General features: G+C 38.3%; 1 protein-coding gene and 1 pseudogene across 8 annotated transcripts in view; one reads left to right on the top strand and one right to left on the bottom strand.

The window, feature by feature from the left end:
• The window catches only part of LUG (transcriptional corepressor LEUNIG), a 29,935-nt gene extending 18,400 nt beyond the window's left edge, over positions 1–11,535 (top strand). For all 8 annotated transcript variants that reach the window (XM_088893980.1, XM_088893976.1, XM_088893977.1 and 5 more), the window contains 4 exons: positions 1,556–1,711; positions 1,849–1,965; positions 10,044–10,250; positions 11,015–11,535. In XM_088893980.1, coding sequence (XP_088750106.1) covers positions 1,556–1,711; positions 1,849–1,965; positions 10,044–10,250; positions 11,015–11,158 — 624 coding nt within the window. In that variant the 3' untranslated portion in view covers positions 11,159–11,535. The remainder of the gene's footprint in view (positions 1–1,555; positions 1,712–1,848; positions 1,966–10,043; positions 10,251–11,014) is intronic.
• Positions 11,536–12,205: 670 nt separating this feature from the next.
• Positions 12,206–13,261, bottom strand: LOC104592617 (leucine aminopeptidase pseudogene; annotated as a pseudogene).
• Positions 13,262–21,196: the final 7,935 nt, after the last annotated feature.

Here is a 21,196-nt window from a genome sequence, read left to right as displayed (position 1 = left end):
CAGACATTAGTTATTCAGTCAGTGTTGTCAGCCAGTACATGCATTCCCCTAGAACTACACATCTTCTTGCAGCTGAAAGAATATTAGCATACTTGAAGAGATGCCCAGGTAGAGGTATACTGTTCAAGAACAATAATCACATGAAGGTGGAGGTCTATATAGATGTTGATTGGGCTGGGAGTGCTGATGACAGGAGGTCTACCTCTGGATATTGTGCCCTTGTAGGAGGTAACATTGTCTCTTGGAGGAGTAAGAAACAAAGTGTTGTTTCCCTATGGCTGAAGTCCTATTGCTAACGGAGTGGCTGAAATCCTATGGCTGAAGTCACTACTTGAAGAGTTGGGTATTGATTATGAGAAGCCCTTGATGTTGTATTGTGATAATCAGGCGGCTATTAATATAGCTCACAATCCGGTGCAGCATGACAGAACTAAACATATCGAAGTTGATCGACACTTTGTCAGAGAAAGGGTTTCATCACAAGAAGTGTCTCCCGTATATTATCTCCAACATGTAGCTCGCAGATCTTTTCACCAAGGCCGTTCCAAGGAAGAAGTTAGAGGCAGACCTATTCAAGTTGGGAATGACAAATATCTATTCCCAACTTGAAGGGGAGTGTAGAGAACACTGATGTGGGCCCCATGGCTGTGGTCCCCACTGTGTTCGTATGACAGCACATGTAACCTTTGATTAGTTTGTCAGTGTTAGTTGGTAGTTATCTTAGACAGCTTGTTATCTCAGTTATTTATTTGTTTTATTTTCCATGTAAGCATTAAGGGCAATTCTGTCCTTTCCTACATTTAGTGAACATAAACTATAAATATTGAGAGAGTGGTGGCGGCAGATTGATTCGATCTGTCCTTCCTTTCAAAACCCTTGTGTACTTCTGCTTCTTCTCCTTTCTTCTCCCTCTTCTTTCTACTCTTCTCAATCCGAAATCTGTTGGAATTCAAGACTGACTGTAGTCTTGATCGACTACTCTCCTTTTTGATAGATTTGTTCTTTTCCTCTTTTACTTAATCTCTATCTTAAACTTTTAACATGTAAAATTACAGCCTTCATATTTTATACGAAATTACTCTATTGTTGATGAAAAAAAACTCTATTAAATGTTATATTATTATAATTTGTTCATATATTTAACATACTATTCACTTGGATATTGATGGTTTTTCGTGTTTTGAAGAAAATCCATTGTTCCAAATAAAGAGAATTGCTATTTATTTTCAACTAATATGCATACTGATGGTTATATAAATGTAGGGAATTAACCAAAATTATATTTTTTATTTTATAAAATTCTTATCATCTAGGTGCCTGCCTAGCTAAGTGACTAGGTGCCACACTGTCACCCATCATCACCTGGACTCCTTGTTAACTATGGTGCTCAAATCCTAATTTTTTCTTGTGTATGATTAACATGTATTAGCTATCCTTGGATTCTTTGATTTTGATGTCACAAGCATGTTGGTGGTTTCCCCTCTTTGTATTTTTTCTCATTTTCCTTTTGCATGCTGGATATCATTTTCACTTGATACATGAATCCATTGCGCAGCCAGGTTATTCTCTTCGTACTTTTACGGGGCATTCTGCCTCTGTCATGTCACTGGATTTCCACCCAAATAAAGAGGATCTTATCTGTTCTTGTGATGGAGATAGTGAGATACGCTTCTGGAGTATCAACAATGGAAGTTGTGCTAGGGTATTCAAGGTATAAAACAATTGCTTATTTTTTAGTTTTTTAAACTTTTATTTAATGTAATAGTATTTCCTTAGTTTTTTATTTTTGTTTCGTGTAAAACTTATGAACATTTTCACTAATTTTGTAGTTTCTGGTGTTCTATGTAGGGTGGCACAACACAGATGCGATTTCAACCACGTCTTGGGAGGTGTCTTGCAGCTGCAGCGGAAAATGTTGTATCTATTCTTGATGTGGAGACTCAAATGAGCAGGCACTCGTTACAGGTTTGTTTTTAGAGCCAATGGTTGGTCATCTTTCTATCTAAATATGGTGCCATGAAAACTGTGGATCTGGTGCATTTTGTAGTATCCAATTAACTGTTACTTTTCTTTTTGAACCTTGGCCTTGCATGAAGTGCCAGATCCATGGTGTTGAAGGCACCATGTTGTTAACTCCTTGTTGTTGTAACTCTTCCAGACAACTTGGGTGCAACAGAGATGGGTTGAGGGTGGCCTTTTGTATAGTGGTTCAATGATTCAATCCTTACCCAGTTTGGTGTGCGATTTAAACTTTTCTGTCCTGATAAATACAAGGGAGTTTTTTGGATAAATAAATTTCATCAGTTTTCATTAGAAGCAAAGGATAACATCTGTTACAAGCATCCCAGTGGGAGGCGCGAGGTGCAGCCTCACTCTTTAACAAAGAAATGCAACATATTTACAAATGGGCCCAGTACATCTGATCCCTTGTTACCCCTTGCTTAGCTAAAGAATCAGCCAGTGCATTGGCCTCCCTTTCCATTCATTGTATAGTTAAAATCTTCTGTTGTATTAGCCATTTGAATTTCTTCATTTCATTTCTGTAGCATCGAATCACTGAATGTCTTTTAGCCAACCCACCACCACCTTGGAGTCCCCTTCTATCACCAACTTCTCCACGCCCAACTCTTTTGCAATCTAGGTGCCTTGTAGGGCTGCATATAGTTCTGCCTTTAAAAGGTCTCCTTTTCCCATTGGTCCTGAAAAGATGGTTCTGAATTTCCTTGTCTCTTACAACCCCTCCTATGCCAGAAGGACCTGAGTTACCTTGACTGCAAGGGAGTATTTTGAAAAGTCTCTAACCTTGTATTTCTTGGAGCATGGGGTTATACATCAGAACAGTTGCACTTATAATCCACAACAGAATGGGGTGGTTGAGAGAAAAAATAGACACACTGTTGAAGTTGCTTGAAGCATTATGGTATCTGCCTTAGTTCCTGTTCAGTCTTGGAGCATGGGATTATTCTCCTGTGGTCTCATTTGTCACAGTTGAGAATCAGTCCTCTAATATTAGGTTTAATATCAATGATTAACAGTACAAATCAGATCTGAATGGAAGTGCAAGAGCTGTGTATGTAGAAGAGAAGAAGAAATCGAATTAGTCTTCTTCCTCCTCTAACCCTAATTTTATTAAATTCTAAAACAAATTGATGATGACAAGTATACCCTTAAGTGGGCGGCCTGCTTGGCAGTTACATAAAGGAAATAAAATAAGAACAAATAACAGGCCCATCAAGTGAGGCCCATCAACATAAAATAAAAGATAAAGAAGGATATGGCATAAGAAGCTGTTAGGGCCCATTCGGCCCAGTCTCTTTACACTCCCCTTCAAGTTGAGCATAGATGTCAATCATGCTCAGCTTGCTTATATAGTGTGTCAATTTCCCCTTGGGAACTCCCTTGGTCAAGACATCAGCCAGTTGCTCTTCTGATGTGATGAATGGTAAACAGATTTCTCCTGAAGAGACTCTTTCCTTTGAGAAATGCCTATCATCCTCAATGTGCTTAGTTCTGTCATGCTGAACTGGATTATGTGCAATGTTGATAGCAGCTTGGTTGTCACAATAGAGCATCATTGGTTGCTCGTAATCCACCCCCAATTCCTCTAGAAGGGATTGTAGCCATAGTAATTCTGACACACTATGAGCCATTGCCCTGTATTCTGCTTCAGCCGAGGATCTAGCAACTACTGATTGTTTCTTACTCCTCCAAGACACAATATTCCCAGCAACCAGAGCACAATAACCAGAGGTGGACCTTCTGTCATCAATACATCCTGCCCAGTCTGCATCAGTAAAGGCTTCTAGCTTCATGTGATCATGCTTAGCAAATAGAATACCTTTCTTTGGAGTACCTTTCAAGTAGCACAAAACCCTTTCTGCAGCAACTAGATGAGTATCTCTGGGACAATGCATAAACTGACTAGGAACACTCACTGCATAGGAAATATCTGGCCGAGTCATACAAAGGTATAACAACTTCCCAAGCTGTCTCTGAAACACTCCCTTATCTGACAATGGTGTACCAACTGTGGCAGAAAGCTTCTGATTAGGATCAATGGGAGTGGTGATGGGTTTAGCTCCAAGTTTACCAGTGTCAGCAAGAAGATCAAGGACATACTTGCGCTGAGATATGAATATACCATCCTTAGATCGAGCAACTTCAATGCCCAAGAATTACCGAAGATCTCCCAAATCTTTAATTTCAAATTCAGAGTGGAGAAATGCTTTTAGCTTACTGGCCTCTTCAATGTCATTACCCTTGACCACAATATCATCAACATAAACAATCAAGAAGGTCACCAAAGAGTCATTTCTCTTCAAGAAGAGTGTATGATCAGATTGTGTTTGAATGTAGCCAAAGGAGACAAGAGCAGCCCGAAATCTTTCAAACCAAGCCCGAGGAGATTGTTTGAGACCATAAAGGGATTTGTGTAGTTTACACACCTTGCCTTTCATCTCTTTCCCATACACTTCTGGAGGTAGAGACATATAAACCTCTTCATGCAAATCTCCATTCAAGAAAGCATTTTTAACATCAAACTGGTGAAGGGGCCAGTCAAAGGTAGCTGCTAGAGAAAGCAAGATCCTAACTGAAGTCATCTTAGCTATAGGAGCAAAAGTCTCAAGATAGTCAATGCCATACATTTGGGTGTAACCCTTGGCAACCAACCTAGCCTTATACCTCTCAACCGAGCCATTAGAGTGATATTTAATGGTAAACACCCATTTACACCCCACTGGTTCTTTCCCTTCCGGTAAGTCCACAACATCCCAGGTATGGTTCTTATGTAATGCTTCAAGTTCAGTCATCATAGCATCCCTCCATTTAGGTTGAAACAATGCTTCCGGTACAGACCTGGGTATCACATGGGAAGAGACAGAAGCAATAAAGGAATAGTAGGAAGGAGAGAGAAAGTTGTAAGATAAATGTTTGGAGATGCAATGGGCTGTACACTTCCGCTTGCCCTTGCGAAGTGCAATAGGAAGGTCAAGGTCGGGGACGGTCGAAGGTGGGTCGATAGGGGGCTGACCTGTTTCCTCAGGAACCGTGGGAGTGGCCAGATGCTCTTCTGAAGGAGTGGAAACAACCTGCATATGTCTGTATCTCCGCCTTTGGTAACACCTTTGGAGCGTAGGAGCAGAAGCAAGAGGAGGATCAGGGGGGGTTCCAGTGGAAGAGGTGGGCCCCCCATGATCAGACTCACAAGGGATGGGAAGAGGAACAGCTGGAGACATAGCAAAGGGTTCATCAGATTTCTCCCCCTCAATAGGAACACTAAAGAAAGGAGTCAACTCTGCAAGGGTGACATCTCGAGATACAAAGCGGGTGCCACGAACTGGATCAAAACAACAATAACCCTTTTGTGTAGAGGCATATCCCAGAAACACGCACTTCTGAGCTTTAGTTCAAATTTATGCCTTTGGTGACTATGAATATGCACATAACAAGTACTCCCAAATACACGGAGAGGGAGAGAAAAGAGATTATCATCCGGGAAGAGAAGACTAAAGGGGGTTTTAAAGCCAAGGACCCTGGAGGGCATACGGTTGATTAGGTAGGTAGCAGTATGAACATCTCCCCAAAACTTCACAGGAACATGGGATGCAAACAAAAGGGATCTGGCAACCTCAACCACATGTTTGTTCTTTCTCTCCGCCACCCCGTTTGTTGTGGAGTGTAGGAACAAGAGCTTTGATGAATAACCCCAAAAGTTTCAAGGTAGGTGGAGAGGGTTTTCTCAAAATACTCCTTAGCATTGTCAGAGCGGAATATTTTGATACGGGTATTAAACTGGGTGAGGATGAGTTCATGAAAATTTTTCACAATGATTGGTACTTCATCCTGGGATTTCATGAGATAAACCCAAGTATAACGAGAATAATCATCAATAAAAAGGATAAAGTACCGGTAGCCCCCCATGGTTGGCATGTGATATGGCTCCCACACATCAGAATGAACAATATGGAAAGGAGAAAAAGATCTTTTATTACTGATTGAATAAGAATGTCTACAATGCTTTGCTAGCTCACATGACTCACAATGAAGACTAGATAAAGACACTCCTTTAAACATATTTGGGAACAAATGTCTTAAAGCAGAAAAAGACAAATGACCAAACGGAAAATGACATAGCAGAATTTTGTTAACAGACTCTGACACCACTGACTCTAAAGCAACTCCATGAGGTGATCCCAAGGTTTGATCTAGTGTGTCCAGCAGGTATATTCCGTTCGCCTCATGGCCACTTCCAATCGTCCTCTGAGACTGTAGGTCTTGAAAAACACAATAAGTTGGAAAGAAGGTTATGCTGCAGTTCATGGACTTTGTTAAGCTACTAACAAATAAAATGTTTGTATTAAACTTAGGAACGTGGAGAACATAAGATAAAGAACAAGGTGTCAGAGGTCTTTATATCTCCTTTACCAGAGATGGGGGCAAGTGACCCATCGGCCAAGGATATTTTCTCTTTCCCAGAGAGATGGTATGAACAAAAAAGGTTAGATAGGCTGGTCATATGGTCTGATGCACCGGAATCTATAATCCAAGGGAGTTTATGATTACCTGAAGCTGAAGCATGATTTGCTGAGGCATATGTACCTGAGTGAGCAAAAGCCGATGAAGATGACGTACTGTTGGAAGGGTGAGTTGAAGACACCGTAGCTTCCAGGTGATTTAGGAGCCTCCCATACTTCTCAAAATCCAGTTTCATTGCAGCCAAATGCTCAATAGTTGATTTTTCTTCACTTTCCTTACTTCCCCCCTCAGGCACTGTAGCAGCATTAGCAGTCTTGGATTTTCCCACCTGATTGCCATTCTTAGGGTTATTATTGTTCTTAAACCTATCTGGAAGAAGTTCAAGATGAAGCTTCCAGCAGGTGTCCTTTGTATGACGTGGTTTCTTGCAATATTCACACAACTACTCTCTTTTCTCAGTAGGGCCCTTCGGTTTCATTCATGCATGTGCAAAATGTTCTATAGATGGACTCTGCATCTGCACCTGCCGCTTACTCTCCTCACTATTGATCATAGCATATGCCTGTGAAAGAGTAACCTCCTCCCTGGCCAAAATGTTCTGTTTGATAATATCAAACTCAGGGTTGAGTCCAGTGAGAAACTCAAACACCCTATTTCTCTCCACTAGCTTTCTATACATTTCAACATTCTTTTTACTCTCCCATACCATTGATTCCATAACATCAATTTCTTGCCATAGGGACTTTAGTATGGAGTAATAGATTGCCACACTCTTCTCCCCCTGTCTCAGGTTCTTCACATCACTTTTCAATTTGTATGCTCTGGCTACATTCAGTTTCTGTGAATAGGTCTCAGTTACACTGTCCCATATCTCCTTAGCCGAAGACATCCAGAGATAGTGCTGGCTTATATGAGGTTGCATAGAGTTGGCTAATCATCCTATAACGGTATAGTTCTCTTGCATCCATCTTTCAAACTCAGGGTCTGCCTCTTCGGGTTTCACCTTGCTGCCTGTGAGATATCCAAGTTTTCCTCTACTACAAGCATAGATTTTTATAGATTGTGCCCAAGCAAGATAGTTTGTCCCATCTAGCTTAATTGTGGTAACACCCGTCAAAACGGAATCTACTAGAGCAGGTCCAGAAGCTGGCACCTGCTTGAACTCACTTCCATATGCCTCCATTAATCAAACGGAAATAAAAAAACAGAAAAAATTGACTATGTGAACTTACTTGAAGTCAAACCAAAACTTGGGTGCTTGAAAAACTAGGGTTTTGTTCCGTCCAGCGGATGAGCGGGAGAGAGAAGACACAGCCGCACCTACCAGAGTAACCCAAACTCTTCCAAACCTGAACCACCCTCCTTTAGTAGTCACAAGACACCTTCCAAGCACAAAGCGCCACACCCAAGCTTCACTTTTCCTGGTAACTTGAAAATCTCTAGTCGGCTAGGGTTTCGGGCAGCAGCAAGACAGCATCACTTCTTGGCAACAACTGGCCAGATCTAAACTCTCCAAACCCTTCTACCAACCAGGCAAGTGATTCTCTATACTATAGAGAACCTATCTCTCCATACACTCCCTTGATTTTAGAGTGTACAGGAACAAAAGAAAAAGAGGAACTGGACCCGCTCTGATACCAAGTTGAGAATCAGTCCTCTAATATTAGGTTTAAGATCAGTGATTAACAGTACAAATCAGATCTGAATGGAAGTGCAAGAGCTGTGTATGTAGAAGAGAAGAGGTAAGAGAAGAAGAAGTCGAATTAGTCTTCTTCCTCCTCTAACCCTAATTTTATTAAATTCTAAAACAAATTGATGATGACAAGTGTACCCTTAAGTGGGCGGCCAGCTTGGCAGTTACATAAAGGAAATAAAATAAGAACAAATAACAGGCCCATCAACATAAAATAAAAGATAAAGAAGGATATCACATAAGAAGCTGTTAGGGCCCATTCGGCCCAGTCTCTTTACAGTCACCACAACATTGGCAATGCCCTTCTTGTTCCTAAAATGAGCTGGAATAAGATTAGAATGAAGTATTCATCAAAAAATAAGATTAGGATGAAGTTTCCAGCATGTGTAGGCTTCTTACAGTGATCACACACCACATCTTTCTTCTCCTCTTTCTCACCACTAGCTCCCTTGTCTCCTCTAGGTCAAGGTCTGGCACTCACCATGGCTGTAGGTTCACAAGGTCTCATCATAACATTCCACCTACTCTCCTAAGAGACACTATCACAAGTGAGAGTGTTTTGTTTGGCAATATCATGCTTTGGTCTGAGTCCATTTAAGAAGTCAAACACTCTATTCTTCTCCGCTAGCTTCTGAGAAACACTATTATCTGAGAGAGTATGTTCTGTTTGGCAATATTGGACTTTGGGTTGAGTTCATTTAAGTACTCAAACACTCTTATTCCTCTCCACCAGCTTTTGATAAATAGCATCCTCGGTACACTCTCACCTTACTGTTTCAAGGTGAACGATCACTTGGCACAAGGTCTTCAGAGCAGAGAAGTAAATTGCAAGTGACTTATCTTCTTGCTTCAGACTACTTTTGACATCAATTGATAGGCTCGTGCTACATTCATAGCTTGAGAATAAGTTCTTCCACTCCATCCCAAATCTCCTTGGTAGTATTCATCCACAAGTTCTTACTAATATGTGGCAAACATTGAATTACACAGATTCATAAAAAAAAGAAACATTGAATTAGACAGCCTGGTGAGGTCATCACCATGTAATTCTCTTGCACCCATTGGGCATAGGATAGATCAGAGGACTCTAGCTCCTTTGTGTCCCCTGTGATATATCCCAATTTTCCTCTTCCCCCAATGGCTATATGTATAGATCAAGCCCATGCAAGAACCCTTGTTCCATTCAGCTTCACAATAGTGATCTGAGTTCCTTGCATCTCTCCCATTACTCCCAGAGACCCACCATGCTCTTCCGTAACTTCTGCTCACTTCTTGATGCTTCCATTGTTTTCAAAAGGGTCAATTATATGCCAGTAAACAAACAAAGAATCTCAGAGGGGCACTACATAAGGAAAAAAAGCAATCAAGGTTCTCTCAAAGCCACTAAACAGCAAACAAGGGTTTTGGACCAACTGGGCCTTCTAGATTAATCTCAGTAGAGCCTTTAGATCTCTTATCTGGTGCATTCGATCTCTTCAAGGGATAGAAACAACATAAACAAAAAAAAAAAACCTCTTGGAAACAGGTCACTTGTCATACTCCAGGTCTGGACCTTCTTGAGTTTAGGAGAAACTTGAGATGGGATCACCTCTCCAGATTTAAAACGTTGCGAAAGCTGAAGCACCCCCTCTAGAATAGTGAAAGAAAACTAGGGGAGCCCAAGTACTAGACCCAAACTGAAAAATAAAATCCTAGCTCAAACCTACATACCTCCTTGTATCTGCTTGGTTTTTCCTGTTTTTTGTATTTGTAGTTGTATTCATTGCATCATTTTTCAAGTTTTTGCTTCTATCTTGTTTTTTTTGGCTTGGCTTGCCATATCATAGACATTGGTGGGCTGATTTTGTCTGTATTCTGGATGGACTTGTACCAGGGACATACAAAACCTGTCCATTCTGTATGTTGGGATCCTTCTGGTGAATTACTGGCTTCTGTGAGCGAGGACTCTGTCAGAGTATGGACTTTTGGTTCTGGGAATGAAGGGGAGTGTGTTCATGAATTGAGCTGCAATGGGAACAAATTCCATTCTTGCGTTTTCCATCCCTCCTATCCTTCTTTATTGGTGATTGGTTGTTACCAGGCAAGTTATATTACTTCAAACAAATATTTCCTCCAGCTATGCCTATTAGCATGCTTTGTGTGTGATATTTAATTAGTGTTATTGTTAGTTCTCTAGCTTATTTTTGGCTTGAAAATTTCTTTTTTTACAGTTTTAGTTAAAATATATATAGCTTTATGGATGACATATCATATTGAACTTACTAACTGAGAAGGGCCTTGTATTGGTATTTTCAGGATATTCTCTCTCTCTCTCTCTCTCTCTCTCTACTAATCCATTATCTCTGCATTCTTCCACTCTTTCATAACATCTACTTATTTAGCGTACAACACTTTAACAAAATAATATGAAAATGATAGAAAGTGGGTATCCACATATTTTGTTCTAACTACTTCTGATGCCCCTTGTTGAAGTATACAAGTTCATGCTCTAAGGCGTTCCAAATTTTGGTGGTGTTTTGAATTTGTAGCTCCAACATTTACTGCCGTGTCTGGGCACTTTGGTCTGTGTACAACCCATTTGAGTGGGTGGCATGGACGTAAGGTGACTCAAAAGTTGCATGGTTTTGGTAATACATGTGGTGGAAAACAGGACAAATAACCGGCCAGTATTTTGTCTTTCTTCTTAAAGAATGGTGTTCTTCAAATAATAAATAATGTATTAATATCATATTATGTTAATTCATTTTTATCAGCTTATTACATTCAATTTATAGGGACTTTGTATCTATCAGGAAAAAAAATGACTTGGCCGATACGTAACATGTTATTTTGGCATTTTTACAGTCATTGGAACTTTGGAACATGGCTGAGAACAAAACAATGACTATGTCTGCACATGAAGGGCTGATTGCTGCCTTGGCAGTATCAAATGCGACTGGGTTGGTAGCATCTGCTAGTCACGACAAGTATGTCAAGCTCTGGAAGTGATCGCTGTATCAGTGCCATCATAGAGGGTGAAACTGTTGTCTTGTGTGTTCATAGATATTAGCAAGTCTAACATCTCTTTGTTAGTGGTTTGTTTTAATTGCAGTCCAATTGGTCTAGCAGGGGAAAAAGAGTTGCTAGGCCTTGTCAATTTCTTCTTCGTTTTATTCCCTTCCATCTAACACGAGAAGATGGCATTGATGCAACAGATACTAACCTTGTTGCTGTTGTGGTATTAGCTGGCTATATTTGTACAACCCAAGCTAGCGGAATCCGTCTTTGAGTGCTTCCTTTCTGTCAACACATGGAAGTCTTTACATAAAACTTGAATCAACTTGTAAAGTATATACTCTCGTTAAAGAATGCGTCGATTTTCATAACCTTGCCTTCATTTTTGCCTGTCATATGCTGTCCTATCAACTATTATTACCAAGTTCTGGATCGACTCCAATGGGTGACTGCAGTGGTGGGCAGGTGTTTGACAGATGATTGCTCTTGCATGGTATTGCCTAGTGTCAAATCCCTATGGTGGGTTGAATGGAATGACATTTGGGTGGGTGTTGCTGGATCAATTGGTCTGATGATTAATGCAGCGAGCTTGTGTTCTTAATACTGGTTTTTATACCCAAGTCATTCAGTGAGTTGATTTATCCTATCAATGAAACCGTTAAAATTTATGATAAGTTGGATTTTAATTTGGTGGTTAAGATGTTCAATTTTGAAAGAAATAGGATTATTATTATTATTATTATTATTATTATTATTTTCGTGAAGAACATGCCAGAAAGGTGTTGATGAAATTGGAATTGGAGACTGGAGAGGATTAGAGAGGGAGAAGGTACACGCCTACACCTTTTAAATAAATTGTTCCCTGTTTCAGTCTTTCTCTGGTCAGTATGTGTCCTGAAAATGGTTTTCTTTTTTTTTTTTTTTTGGTTATTGCTCGAGGGTGGTAGGGTGAGTTTATGAAGAAAACACAACCTTATTTACAGTCAGTCGTATATTATAAGAATAGAAAAAAGGCAAAGAAATCATATATCTTAACAAAAAACAAAATTAAAATTCGGTTCATTAGTATTAGTGAGGTATATTTGGGTATGAAGAAGCTACAGGTGTTTGGAGAGGATGGGGTGGGCAACACCTTGAGCTATGGGATGATAACAGCCACGGACTTCTGCAAAAACTCTTTTAGCCAATATCTTCGCTTCTTCCTTTCCACTGCCTTGAACCAGTGCCGTATACAGAGGGCGAAGGTACTTCATTCTCCCAACTTCCTTCAAAGTTTTCTCCACTTCACTGTAGTATTCTTGCACCCAGACGAAATGGCCAGTCGGAGAAATGCCGCCTTCACCTCATAACCCTTGGATTCTGCTAGCCTGTACCGTGCATCCAATGGCACCTGTCAAGCTTCAGCGGATTTATGCAAATTCTCCAGATAAAGCTCCCATTCCTGCCCTGGCCAATCCGCAACTTCATCCTCCCTTGGCATCCTCCCAAGTCTAAACTCGTTTGCCAGTAACACAATCTTACTATAGATGTTGGAGACAGGCTCAAAGGCATCTACAGGGATACCTGTATCCTCAGGCCAAAGAACCAATTCTATATGCTTCTCTATTCCAGGAATATTTGCTTTCAGGAAATTCAGAAATGTTTCAGTATCAATCGACTAGAACTTAAATGTAGCGATATGTTTCTTAATGAATTCATCAAATGCAGGCCGTCCGATCTGACGTTCAATGCGCCAAACAAACTGGAAACCTTTTTCATATGGAACTTTGAACATCGGGGTTCACCCCTTCCTGTTTGTTTTTCAGCTTTATAAACTCCATGTCATCCTTGAATCTCCATTACATTCAAACCTCTCCAACCCATTCCAATGCTCAGAGCAGCTCTGTCCTCTCCCTGTACAACTTCAATGATTCTCCGTTCCGCATATGTTGTGAAGCCCTCGTTCAACCAGAAATCCTCATTGGTTTTATTGGTGATCAGATTCCCAGTCCAGCTATGAGCAAACTCATGGGCTACTACTTGGGCACCACCAGCATCACCCTTAATCGCAGTCCGTGTCAAGAAGACCATCCTCGGATTCTCCATACCACCCAAGGATTAAAATATACGGTGTGTATCGTATAGTATCGGGTGATACGGTTCATACTGCACATCCGCATCCATGCCTTCATCTGATAACCAACCGTGTCTCACTTTAAAAAAATGAGGCAAGACATAGAATTAAAGTCGCCCAATGACTAAGAGCATATACCTCTTCTACTACTAATCCACTAACCACTTTTTGTTAATAAAAGAAATACATTAACCTTTATCAACGTAAAAGTCTAGTAGTCTACATACAACCCAAATAAACAATATATACTAATATTCAACAACTCCAACTATAAATTAAAAAGAATAATTTTTGAAATTAGTATTTTATTAACAATAGAATAAATAATTTATCAAATCTACATATATACCAAAAATTGATTTAAAATTTCAAGAAATTTATACAAATAAAATTATTATTAATAGAATAATTATTTTAATACTTAAAATTTATAAATTTGCACATATGTATATTCAAATTTTTATAAATTATTAATTAATATTTTAATTTGTATTAAATAATAATGTATTTACTATTTACAAAAATAAAAATATTATTTACAAAATATTTGAGAATATAACATAAATTGAATTGGTCAATTCCACTAATCTACATTTATATAAAAATAAAATAATTTTGTATTTTAAAATTTATAAAATAAAAATATTAATAACGGAATAATTATTTTTGTAATTAAAATTTATGAATTTTCATATGATGTATATCTTCAAAGTTTTAATAGATTTGATATATTTTAACTTAAGATTATATGTTCTTTTAATGAATTATTAATTAATACTTTACTTTAAATTTTATAATAACATACTTATTTTTTAAAAAATAAAAAATATTGTTTACCAAACATTTGAGAATTGATTTTTTTGTTGATTTTTTGTTAATGTTAAAAAATAAAAATAATAAAATATAAATATTGATATAGTAGTTCAAATAGAATAATTGCATATATTTTGTACCTTGGACTTTAATAGAAAATAAAATAATAATGGTTTTGTGCATGTATTAATTTCTAAGAATCTATATAATATGTCTTAGATTATTGATTGATGCATTATCAATAAAATTGCACAATATCTATGCATTTCACTATATTAGTTGTAATATATTTATTCATATATACCATTAAAATATAAAGCTCATATGTATTTATATATTATTTATAATTATTTTGACCTTAAACTTAATGTTATTAATATATTTATGAAATTCTTGTGCATTTCCCTAGCGTATCCAAGCGTTTCTATATTTTCCGTTCGTATCCATGCGTTTCCCAAATGTATCGGTATCTGTATCCATATCCAAGTTGTCTGATACGATACTCAATACCGATACTTTGATCATTACCTGCAACCACTTTATCACTTTGTTTAGAAGGTTGCACCATCTTTGTGACTTAAGTATAATTTGCACAGAGGATGCGTTCCCACATGGCAAAAACATAAAAGGGCTTTGAATACTGACTTTATACTCAGCTCATATAGATTCCATTTACTCTACGCTCAGGCCATCCACAAATCACTGTTTTGTAATAATATATACTAGCGAGAAGCCATGGAAGACACGTTCCCACCTGGCAAAAACATAAAAGTGCTTCGCATGTTGACTTTATACTCAACTTGTGTAGATTCCATTTACTCTACGCTCAGGCCATCCATGAATCATTGTTTTGTAATGATATATACTAGCGAGAAGCCCATGTAGAAAATGATAGAATTAACAAATGAAATCAAATTAAACCTATTACATTTAGATTAATAAATGAAGCATTTAAAAGAGTTTAGTCCCCTGAGAATTGTTTTATTGGTTTTCCCAAATGTATTAAGTTAAGAATATTAAAGAAATTAGCTTTAAATAAACATATTATCACAAAAATTAAAAACACCACATTGGTGCATGGATCTGTGCAAACCTTTCTTGTAGCAAACTGGATTAGACCATGAAGAAATGGGTGCATTGGTTGCATCTTGAAAGACCAACACTTAAATTAACCTCCAATTATAAACAGGGTGATAAAAGAAAATAGATCCCTACCAAAAAGAACACTAATAGGTAGAAAGAGAAAGGCTTATGTTAGGAGGCAAGTTTCTATTATATTAAAATGTTTTTTTTTTTGGGCTGTTAGAAAAAAATAGGTTCTCTTGGAATTGAATAACTTGTCCTAATTTTTAACAACAAGAAAAGAATAAGGGAAAACTAAAAGGAAAAAGGGGGGAAAGTAATAGCAAATTACAAAGAGAATAATAAAACATTTCTAGGAGATTATAAAAGGAAATTGCAAAATTATGAGAAAATGAAAAATGAGATACCAACCAAATAGCACCAAAATACTAAACCCACAGTTATCTTGTACGTAGGGGTGGATTCGAGCTAAGCCGAGCCGAATAGTACTTGGCTCGAGCTCGGCTCGAGACTGTTCTACAAGGCTCGAGCTCGAGCTCGGTTCAAGCTAGAACCTTGAGCTTGAGATCGGCTCTGCTCGAGCTCGATTTTGAGAATAAATATTTTATAAAAATAAAAATATTTTTATTTTATATTTAAAATTTTAAGAATTATAGTAATTAAGAATTATAAATTTTATTATATATATTATTTTCTATAATTTTATTATATATACATATATTTGAGCCGGCTCACGAGCCGAGCTCTAGTAGGCTCAAGCTCGGCTTGTTTAATAATCGAGCCAGTGAATTGGGCTCGAGCTCGATTGAAATTGAGCCAAGCGGAGCTTTTCACAAGCCGAGCTCGAACAGTTCATGAAAAGCTCAACTCGTTTCCACCCCTACTTGTACGGATCCACTTCAGTAAATAAAAAACATAATTATAAAAGAATGTAAAATGAATTAGATAAGAAAAAGGTAAATATCAATCAAAACCATGGGATTTAGATTTCTTGATTTGATGAAGACGACAAGAAGTTCTACATATTTTGCCGGAAAGAGAAGGACAAGAGTAAAGAAGAATTAGAGGATAGCAATAAAGTGTATCCCATGTCAAAGGAAATACCAAAAATACAACAGAAATGCATAAAATACATCTATAAAATTATTAGAAAATGGCAAAGGTAATAATAGAGTAAGGCATCAAAAAAATCAACAAATTAAAAAATAAAAATAAAACAACCTATTCTAAACCAAACTAAACCCCATAAAAATAGCAACCTAGATCGTTTTGATGAAGCACTTCCAAGGAAAAAGGATGACAAATATTAGAAAATAAAATACATTTAGTTTCCCTTCTATCATACACCACCCAAATCCTGCCATCATCACATCAAAAGTGGTTCAGATAAAATGAACCTGAAAACTAATTCTAGCAAAATAAAATTAAATAAGTATAAGATAAAATAAAAAATAAGACAGTAATCACTAATTCCAACAAAATAAAATAAATAAGAAATAAAAAGTAACTGCTGATTTTAGTGAATTAAAAAAAATAAATTGAAAACATAAACACTTACGTGGGATTTCTAATGGATTCTCCCCTGTAACCAGCTATATAATAACACTTTGAAACAGTAAAGGGTAGCCATTGATTCCATGAAGTGAAATAAAAATAGGAAAAAAAAAGATACTGTGATGATCAATATGTGGTAATCTCTAGCAGGTTCAGTGTAGCAATAAGAGAGTAGTCACCATTTTCATTGAAATAAAATAGAAAAGGAATAGAGTAAGCATTGATCCTAATAGAAGGAATAGTATAGTATGGTAAGGAATAGCAAATATAAAATTATAATATTCAAAAGACTAAAAAAGAAAGAGGGAATACAAAAGTAGAGGTGTAAAAGACTAAAAACTCTTTCTAATTTTAGGTGATTAATTAGGAAGGATTAAAATGAAACTAATGGGGTGGTGGGAATTAAATAGTATGGTGTAATGTACTATTAGTATGGATTAAAGTGAATATTCTAATGAGATGGTGGGTAGGGGTGGATTTGAGCTGATCTGAGTCGAATAGTATGAGGCTTGAGCTTGCATGGCTCGACAAGGTAGTACAAGGCTTGAGCTCGAGCTTGATTTGAGAAAGTGTTTTATAAAAATAAAAAATTATATACAAAAAATATCTTTTTATATTAATATTTTAAAAAATTAAGAATTATAATATTTTTATTATATATATTATTTTCTATAATATATATATATATATATATATATATATATATTCGAGCTCAGCTCGCAAGCTTCACGAGCCGAGTTCTATTAGGCTCAAGCTTAGCTCGTTTATTAATCGAGCTTGTAAATTGGGCTCGAGTAGCTCGTGGCCACCCCTAGTGGTGGGAATCAAATTTCATCAAACCAAAATTTTAATTTAGGTTATTAAATGGGATGGATTAAAGTGAAACTAATGGATTGTGGGAATTAAATAGGACACTATACTAAATTGTAATGGAGATGAAGTAGTTATGAATTTTAATATTTTATTTTTACCTTTTGGGGCCACACATGCGTTGTAAAAGAATTGAGAGGAGTATGTGTGAGGCTTGTGGGAGAGGCCCCCTTAATTACCTCCCCTCTTTCTTCCTTATATTATAGATATAGATATAATGATTGGAAGCTAAATAATAATTAATTTAATTTAATAAATAAATAAATGAGATGAATAGATAATCAAGTGAGAGAGTAAATATATATATATATATATACATGATTCTATATCTTACTTTGCTAGCAATAAGAATTTGTTAGATTATTAAATTATTAACTAATTAAATAATTTAGTAAATAAGTAAAAAAATAAATAAAACATTATGTATTATCAACACAAGATTGGTAAAGGCTATATCCAATTATTTAATTAATTTAGCACTATTAATGGGTTGGTCTGAACTATTGGGCTACCAAGCCCATGAACATGCTTAGCTTAGTTTGTGGCTTGGTCTGGCCTAAGACTTGGCCTGTATACCAGCCTGGCCCGTGGCAGGCCATGGGCCTGTGCGAGCTTGGGCTAAAATAAAATTTTAAGATCTTCTTTAATTTTTTGTCTATTTTATAATTTATGTCAAAATTTTCATTATTTTTTTTTTCAAAATAAAAAAAAAACATGACTTAGCCCAGTTTGTGGCCCGACCTGTCCCAAGACTTGGCCCGTGGCACAACATAGGCTTGTACGGGTTTGGGTTGTATATTATACAATAGTTATATAATATATTAATATATATGATTTTATTTTCAATTTTATTATATTATTGCATAATAAACTATTAGACACATCAAAATTCATATAAAATAAAAATTTAAGATCCTTTTTAATTTTTATCTATTTTTTAATTTATAAAAACATGGCTTAGCCTAGTTCATGGCTCGATAATAATTATATAATATATTAATATATATAATTTTATTTTCAATTATATACATCAAAATTTATATAAAATAAAATTTTAAGATATATATTTTTTTAATTTTTTGTTTATTTATTTTAATTTATGTTAAAATTTTCATTACTTTTTTAATAATTTTTAAAAAACATGGCTGTCTGGTTGGCCTAAGACTTGGCCCGCGGAATGGCACAAGTTGTATATTATATACTGTATACAATAATTATATAATATATAATTTTAATTTAAATTTTATTATATTATTTCATTTTATTATTACATATATAAACAAATGTATACATCAAAATTCATATAAAATAAAATTTTAAGACCTTTTTAAATTTTTATCTATTTTTTAGTTAATTTTAAAATTTTCATTATTTTTTTCAAAAATTTTAAAAAACATGGATTAGCTCGGTTCGTGGCCTGACTTGGCTTAAGACTTGGCCCATGGACCAGCTCGACTTGCGGCACGACACAGGCCTACGCGGGCTTGGGTCAAGGGGGGATTAGCTCAGTTCGTGGCCTGACTTGGCTTAAGGCTTTGCCCATGGACCAGCTCGACCTGTGGCACGACACATGCCTGTGCGGGCTTGGGTCATGGGCTGTGCTGTGTTATGGTCCCGCACGTAGGATCCCATCACGGATCGGTCCACGGTGCGAAAGCCCCCTGCTTCCCCTTGCGCCTTCCCTTGCTTACAGACCCTATTACGGAAACCCAATGGGTGATTTGTCCAAGAGACCACCCGAACTCTCATTTGGGGTGATTTGTCCAAGAGACCACCCAAACTCTCCTCACTCTTTTCTTGGCTGGAAAACTGAATAATGTTTTATTTCAATTCGTAGCCCCTTAAATAGGAGATTACAGAAGGGAATTCCTAATTAAACTCAAACTCCAACTTGAACTCAAACTCCTAATTACCTACTCCTATTGGTAACTCACTCTTACTTAAGATAAGATAAGATAAGGATAAGGGTTAAGATAAGGAAGGCTGGTGGCGAGTTCTCTTTGATGTGTCCTGATAAGGGTGGGCCCACCCCTATGAGCTGTCATGTGGACCCCGCTCTGCTGTTGCTGCCCGGGTGCGTGCGCGCGGCTCATGGTGCTGCCGCCGCGCGGTGCGTGTGCGCGGTGTGCGTGCGCGGTGCCGTTGCCGCGCAGTGCGTGCGCGCGGCTCATGGTGCCGCTGCCATGCGGTGCCGGCTGTGTGCGCGGTCGGTGCTGCCGTGCGGTGCGCGCTGCTGCCTCTGTTGCTGCCGTGTGGTGTGGTGCACGCTGCCGGGCGGTGCGTGCGGCTGGGCGGCCCGCTGTGCGTGCTGCTGCCTATGACTACGCCGCAGTGTGCTTCCGGCTGGCATGCCCATAACATTACACCCCTCCCGGACTACGAGCTTGTCCTCAAGCTCGTGTTCTGAATACATGGCTTGGAATTCTGCGAATGGATCAAACGGCTGCACACAATTTCTCAGTCCACCAACAGTATGAACAACAGGGACTGCCCCGTCTCTCCGTGCGTCATGCTGGATTATTTGGTGCCGATCCCAGCCACCTTCTTTTGTTTCCCGCTCCCAGGCATAGCCATGGCTTATAGTGACTACACGCTCTGCCGCAAGGACATTGAAGTGTTCCCTACCTCCTGGGTCATATAGTTTGAAGTAGTTTTGTGGAAGGTCCACATAACAGAAATCACGTACTGGACCATGACCCCGTTGTGCTCTATTGTGAATCATAAGAATGCTGTACCGGGTGTGCTTATAGTAGAGGACCTCCAGAGCGGCCTTACCGAAGAGGACCCTACGTTTTAAAATATCCTTTCGGCCTTCCCCATATATTTTTTCCTCAATATTACAAAACCTAGGGCTGTCCATGAACACAAAATCTATGTCATCAATATAAGCTTGGAAGAAAATTACCTCTATATCCTGCCCCTCCACCTTACATCTCTTGCGCACTCCTGTTTCTTGGATTTCTGTATAGTTACCATACGGTGGTGCCGCAACCATAACTTTATGTCCACGCTGAGCCAAGGCCTTCGGTAAAGCCCCAGCAACATTGCCAAGCCCACCTGCTTTCGTCAAAGGAGCGCATTCAGCAGGTTCTACTATAATGTTCGTGTCATCGTCCCTGGCCAAAAGAGGAGACTTTACAGTTTCATCCTCCGTGCGCTGATCCTTGGAAATAACTGCGGCTGTAGGGGCAGCGATCTGTTGTTCGCTGCATGCCTCTGCCCAGTCCGGACGGCGTCTGTTTGTGTTGGCGATTCCCTCCGGACTCATTTCTTTATTGGAGAGGAATGCTTCCAGTAGGCGTTGCATCTCCCGGACGTCTTCCCTGACTTCACGAACCTCCATGCTGGTTTCTGCAAGTTGGTGTTCCAGTTCGTTGACCTTGGAAGACAGCTGCTCCATATCGCCCGTGACGTTTGGCTCTGATACCAATTGTTATGGTCCCGCACGTAGGATTCCGTCACGGGTCGGTCCACGGTGCGAAAGCCCCCTGCTTCCCCTTGCGCCTTCCCTTGCTTACAGACCCTATTACGGAAACCCAATGGGTGATTTGTCCAAGAGACCACCCGAACTCTCCTTTGGGGTGATTTGTCCAAGAGAC

Source organism: Nelumbo nucifera, chromosome 8, assembly GCF_055504915.1.
Source record: "Nelumbo nucifera cultivar China Antique chromosome 8, China Antique-T2T, whole genome shotgun sequence".
Taxonomy (NCBI): Eukaryota; Viridiplantae; Streptophyta; class Magnoliopsida; order Proteales; family Nelumbonaceae; genus Nelumbo; species Nelumbo nucifera.
Note: the sequence above shows the minus strand (reverse complement) of the source record. Positions and strands in the feature narration are given on the sequence as shown.